At 36.6% G+C, this 6859-nt stretch overlaps 1 protein-coding gene across 1 annotated transcript in view; it reads left to right on the top strand.

Moving 5' to 3' along the window:
* The first annotated feature begins 2455 nt into the window (after positions 1-2455).
* LOC102598424 (TVP38/TMEM64 family membrane protein slr0305) overlaps positions 2456-6859 on the top strand; it is a 15260-nt gene continuing 10856 nt past the window's right edge. Inside the window, exons 1-2 of the mRNA XM_006339343.2 lie at positions 2456-2904; positions 4060-4121. Of these exons, the coding sequence (XP_006339405.1) occupies positions 2809-2904; positions 4060-4121 (158 nt within the window). The 5' untranslated portion in view covers positions 2456-2808. The remainder of the gene's footprint in view (positions 2905-4059; positions 4122-6859) is intronic.

The following is a 6859-nucleotide window of genomic DNA, read 5'->3' as shown; positions in this document are numbered from 1 at the left end:
AAAACATTTATAAAAGACTTTACTCTTACTCTTTTGAGAAATGAACTCAACTCTTACTCTTTGCTTAACTTGAAACTTTCAGTCTTAAAACGAAGTTAAAACGTTTATAAAAGACTTTACTCTTACTCTTTACTTAACTTCAAAGATTAAGTCTTAAAACAAAGTTAAAACGTTTGTAAAAGACTTCTTAAAATATGGTTCATACCGAATTATGGACATGAACTACTCAATGCAAGGTTTTCAATAACCATAGATAGAACTCAATATTTGGAACTCAAGAACTTCAATGATACTACTCATTTAAAGAATGTTCAACTCAAAGGGTTCATGCGGAGTTATAAGCATGAACTTCTTAACTCAAGAACTTAAATATACTTCTCAAAAGGGCTTAGGAACTCAACACTTAAAGGCTTAAAGCTTGAAGATACCACTTCTCTGAAAGATGCTCAACTTACGAAGTTCATGCGGAATTATGGGCATGAAACAACCTAACTTGATGATCTACATAACAACATGGACTCATGTATACGACTCTTCTCATTCTCTCACTTACTTTCTCAGAACTTAGTTCAAATCGATAGTTGATCTCAAAGGATTCACAATTGAACTCAAAGGCTTACTTGAACTTTACTCTTAACTCTCTTTTGAATGTGAATTATGAATTCAAGAGTTTTGGTTCATGATACGAAGGATCTCATGATGACAAAGTAGATTCATGAATACATTCTCCTCATCCTCATACTCACTTGCTCGAGTCTTGAAACAAATTACTAGTAATTGTAGAAGACTCCTCAAAAAGACTCTAAGGGACCTTATAAAAAGGTTTGAAACAACTCTCAAACTTGACTCTCAACTCTACCTTGAATTTGATTTATGAATTCAAGGTTATGATCATGTTAGGTGTTTAGAAGTAGCTTAGAGTAGTTAGAATCGAAAAGGAGTAAAGGTGCACTTTAAACGAACTCAAACGGGGCAACCGACGACAAACTGGATGGGGCAGGCGACCCTGTCGCTATGGGTGGCACGGGGCGCCAGCCCCTAAACTTCAGAGGTGGGTTTGGGGCGCTCTGGCAGGCGCATAGCGCCAGGCCCCAACCTAGAAAATTCAACAAGTTTTTTATCTCGTTTTCTCACCCTATTTTGCCTAGAATCGAATGGTTTCTTCCCCAATCACTTAGAATTGATTACTTAACATAAGTACACTCTAATATACTCATTACATCCCTTAAAACACTCACTTTGATCTCAAGAAATCATCCAAAACCCAACACAACAAGATTCAGAATGAACTTCAAGAACACCTATCAAGAACTCAAATCTTTCAACTTCAAGAATGAAATTTGCGCTGAAAATAACATGTTTGGCGTGTGGGTGAACAAAACCAACACTATGGAAGCTTACATACCTCTTAGGGATCAAACCCATGGCGAAAATACGCTACAACACGCAAGAATCTCGATGAACGCTTGATCCTCTCCTCTTTTCTACTCTTCTCTCTTCTTTTCTCTTCTTGAACTCTCAACTAAAATCCTTGGCTAATTTTAGGATTATAAAACTGAACCTAAAAAGATTAGACCCTTAAAATATTACTAAAAATGAATTAAATCTGATTGGGTAAGGAAAAGACCAAAATACCCCTCTCTATTTTCGATTAACTTTCCTTAACTGGACAACTTATCTTCAAAAGGCCATATCTCACTTATCCGACCTCGAAACTTAGCAAACTCGGCGGCGTTGGAAAGATAATTCAAAGGTCTTTCCTACAGTATCGATAATTCAAAGATATTTCCTACGGTATCTGGTAGAACACCTAACTCATCCTGAGCTAGGAGTTATGATCGTTTGAAGTCGACCCAAAACTCATACTTAGTTTAACTTGCAAAATTTCAGATTTTGCTATATCCAATTTAATTCTTTTTGGAACTCAAGTTGCTACATCTAGTGACCTTAACACTTAAGAAATTTTAATTCCTCGGTAAAATCTCACTCACTACGATGAACGATTCGAGTCTTAGTTCGAAGAAATTCTGGGGTGTTACATCATCCACCCTGCATCAATACTCATCAATACTCCCAACTCAATATTTTGGAATTTATTCAAGTCCATTTTCATATTATTTTTTAAAATCTTTTTCAATTTAATAATCTCAAAATTACTATTTTATTGATCACACTAAAAAAGATGAAATCAAATTATGAAAACTTACAACAAAATAAATTAACAACTTTTAAAATGTATTATAAAAATGTCATATCACAAGTTAAATATCTAATAATCCCCCCCTTAATCGAAACTTCTTTCTTTAGTTCCATAAATTTTATTCTAGAATTATATTTCATCTCACCATAAATTATTTTTGTTTTCCCATAAAATTGATGGAACTAATAAGTACAATACATGAGGATTAATTAATCAAATTGTTTTTTTTTGTTTGTGTTTGAGAAAAGTGTAAATATAGGAAAGAAGCAAGACTTTGGAGTTTTCACTACGTTACGCGAATAGCATCTTCCTAGACGCAAAACGTAAAAAATAGAAGGAAAGCAGCAAAGCAAAGCTTTTTTTAGCTTATAGATCCACCCCAAGATCAAAAACTATTGTAAAAAATTGATCTTTTTGTTCTTGGGAGATGAGGCATTATAGAAATTTTCTTGGGGTTTTATCCTTATAGATTTAGGGGTGTTTAATTTTATCTTCAATTGGGAAATCTGGCTAATTTAGGAGGATTAAGGCCGCGCTTGTCATTGAAACAAGCAACTCCCGAGGACCAAGACGAAGAGGAGTGTAGGCCTTGGCGTAAGAGGTTATCAATGGCTTTTCATTGGTCTTCTCTTTTCAAATTCACTTTTCTTCTTCTCCTTCTCGCTGCAATTGCCACCGCTTGTTTCACTCTCCCCATTGAAAAGGTTTCTTTTTACCCATATGGGGTTTCTTAATTTGTTATGTTTTCATCATTTTTGGTTGAACAATGATTTATTTGATCTGGGTTTTTTCGTAGCGAAGTTTGTTCTTGGTTATTCGTTATTCTTGGCTCACCTGGGTTATCCTTGTTTTTTTTTTGTTTTAATTTATTGAAATTTGACCTACCCTTTTGGTTGGGAAGCGGTTTCGTGATCTTGGATTTTGGTAAAAATTATAGGTATTGGTTATTCGTGAGTTTTTGCCTTTTTAGGGCTGTGAAAGTATTTGCATTTAGCATTTGTTCATTTGCCAATTTGGGATTTCACTGTCTGTGAATTGTTATTCATTTGCTAGGAGTCTTTTTAGTTTGGCCAGAGATTTGTATGTCAGTTTTAGGGATTAGTGTGAGAATAGAGAATGACCTAATTTGTCTTTAAACGTCGTTCGAATGAAACAAGCTCAAATAGAGCAGGATAGATATAGAACATTTATAAGCCAACCGCAACTAGTTTGGATTTGAGGTGTAGTTATTGTTTATATTTAATTAAGATGATTATCCTTTTCTGGATGTGATTTATTTGGTTGCATGGATCATTTTAGGTAGAAGTCTCAGTGTTGGGTTTATGTCTACATTGTTATCTGTGACTTGGGGTGGTGTTTGGTTCCAAGCAAATCCTATTAGCATCTTCCATAAATATGATTTACATGAGCTGTGAGGAAAGAGTGAGCTTATTCCAGAACCTGGAAAACTAATGTGTAATTTGAACTTTCCATTGGAGTAATTGTTTCTTTTTTTGTTGTTGTATTTCATGTCTATTATGAACCTCTTGCCAATTTATGCCAAATGGAGTTGACTATATTATCCAGTGATATATGTTCAGAACTTCATAATGTGTGATCCACATGATGTAACTTACTTCTGGATTCATTTATGATATTACTAGATTGGATTCTTGAATTCGAACTTTGGAACAATTTTAAATGGATAAAGAATCAAGTGGAGCTCACTTTTTCGGTTGTCGTTCTGTGAAATTCTGTCAATAAACTGGATACATAGACTGTATTATCAGGATAACTTAGAGACATGTCTATGGAGCCTTGTTGATTCAAGTTACTTATCTCTCTCTATTGTGCTCTAAAATACTTTTCTTTTCTTCCAGATACTGAAAGATTTCTTGCAATGGATTGAGCAAGATCTTGGTCCTTGGGGTCCCCTTGTCCTGTAAGTATGCTTTATATATGAATATTATCTGCACATTTTAAATCATTTCTATAGTTGATTTAGTTGAGTGATTTGAGTTACTTGACAAGGTGGGAATGGATATGCATGCAAATTTGATGTATTCTAGCTAATTTGTATGGGTATTACAAACAACAACAATACCCAGTGGAATCCCACAGGTGGGGTATGGGGAGGTTAGAGTGTATGAAGACCATACCCTACCTCGTGGGGTTAAGGAGACTGTTTTTGGATGACCCTTGACTCGAGTATAACATATCAGAATAATGAAAAAAGAAAAACGAAAGTGGAGAAACAAAGCAACTAATAAGGAAACAATAGAAACCACAAAATAATGCGATACCTAAACACAATAAAAAACAAGTGATAGTGGAATCAAAAGCAAAACACTACAAGAAAACGATTAAACCTCTCAAAAATCAAGATAACACTCCATACCTACTAACCTTCTCCACACCCTCCTATCTAATGTCATGTCCTCGGTAATCTGGAGTTGTGCCATGTCCTGTCTAATCACCTCTACCCAATACTTTTTCGGCCTACCTCTACCTCTTCTCGTTCCCGCTATATCTAGCCTCTCGCACCTCCTCACGGGGGCATCTACGCATCTTCTCTTGACATGTCCAAACCATCTTACTTGATTCCCTCATTTTGTCCACTATGGAGGCCCACTCCCACGTTGTCACAATTATCTTCATTCCTAATCCTATCACTCCTATTGTGCCCACACATCCATCTCAGCATTCTCATTTTTCGACTTACACTCAACCCCATACAACAATGTCGGTCTAACCACTACTTTGTAGAACTTACCTTTAAGTTTAGGTGGTACCTTCTTATCACACAAGATTCTGGAGGCAAGCCTCCATTTCATCCACTCCAATACGATAAGTGACATCATTGTCTATGTCCCCACTTTTTTTTTTTTTTGAAACTTGGTAACTTTGTATTATAACACAATAGTACATGGGCAGTACTAAACCTTATATACAGATGAACTCCAAAAACTCCACTATTCTAAATCTAAAATTGAATCTAAAACATCAATTATAGAGACAGTTTCTTGGATTACTGACCCAAGATACTTGAAACTATCTCTCTTAAGGATAGCCCGAGTGTCAAGCCTCACTTCCACGCCAACCTCATTCACTGTATCACTGAATTTACACTCCAAAATTTTTGTTTTGGTCTTGCTCAACTTGAACCCTTTGGACTCCAACATTTGTCTCCACACCTTCAACTTAGCATAAACTCCATCGCATGTCTCATCAAGTAGTACTATGTCATCCACAAATAGCAGATACTATGGCACCTCATTATTAATACACCGCGTCAATTTGTTGAATCACCAAGGTAAATTGGAATGGGCTAAGAACTGATCCTTGGTGCAATCCCATCTCAACAGGGAAGTGCTCGAAGTCTCCTTCCACCGTCCTAAGTCAAGTCTTGGCTCCATCATACATGTCCTTTATAACCCTAGTGTAAGCTACTGGTATGCTTTTAACCTCTTGGCATCTCAGAGGACTTCCTTCGAGACTTTGTCGTAAGCCTTTTCAAGGTTAATGAAGACCATATGCAAATCCTTTCTTTCCCTATATTTCTCCATCAGTCTCCTCACCAAATGAATGGCTTCTGTAGTTGATTACCTCGGCATGAAACTGAATTGGTTCTGAGAAATGGACACACCCCTCCTCACCCTCATCTCATCACCCTCTCCCAAATTTTCATAGTGTGACTTAGCAACTTGATGCCCTTGTAATTGTTACAGTTTTGGATATCACCCTTGTTCTTGTACAATGGGACCATTGTACTCCGCCTCCATTCTTTGGGCATTTTTGCCGTCTTAAAAATGACATTAAACAACCCAGTCAACTACTCTATGCCTGTCATGTCTGTGCTCTTTCAAAATTCCAGCGGAATCTTGTCTGGTCGGGTCGCTCTTCCCCTGTTCATCCTATCTAGTCTCTGGTGTATCCAGGATCCAGCATCACATACTTGGTCTGTGTTCGTGTTCCCTTTTTTTTGGTTTGGGGGGGAGGGGGGTGAGGCAATGAGCTAAATTTTTAGGGTCTACGCCAATTTGTTTCTGTTAGAATAGGAATAGGTTTATCCAATCCTATTAGAATAGGAATAGGTTTATACAATCCTATTAGAATAGGAATAAGTTTATACAATCCTATTAGAACAGGAATAGGAATAGAAATAGAAATAGGAATACTAAATAGTATCCTACTTGGTAAAGGATTGTATTCTAGGGTCTATAAATAAAGTCTCAATGTAATAATGTAAACAACAACAATTCAATAATATTCTTTTCCAATATTTCTCACATGGTATCAGAGCCTCTACAAACTTGGTAGAGAATTAAAGAGCTTCCGTTACTGGCGGGTGGCACCCATATATGCTGCCCGTCTGGCCAATGATTATGTTAATAAAAGTAGGACAAATGATACATGCATGAACCCCATGTTCAAGGGAAGAAACTTAGTCAGACAGGTCACCATGCATCAATTTTCGGTGACTTTCTAGGGCTGTTTTGTGTCAACCCCATATCCGTTGGTATTTGTGTAGCACCGTTCCATCTTTCCGGTGACTACTTTTTCATACTTAATTTGTGTAGCACCGTGACATCCTTCTGATGACTACCTTTTTTTGCATATTTGATTTGCGTAGCATCGTGCATCCCTCCGAACTACTTTTCATATTTAATTTGCGTAGTA

This window comes from Solanum tuberosum, unplaced genomic scaffold (genome assembly GCF_000226075.1).
Source record: "Solanum tuberosum cultivar DM 1-3 516 R44 unplaced genomic scaffold, SolTub_3.0 scf00010, whole genome shotgun sequence".
In the NCBI taxonomy this organism is placed as follows: domain Eukaryota; kingdom Viridiplantae; phylum Streptophyta; class Magnoliopsida; order Solanales; family Solanaceae; genus Solanum; species Solanum tuberosum.
Note: the sequence above shows the minus strand (reverse complement) of the source record. Positions and strands in the feature narration are given on the sequence as shown.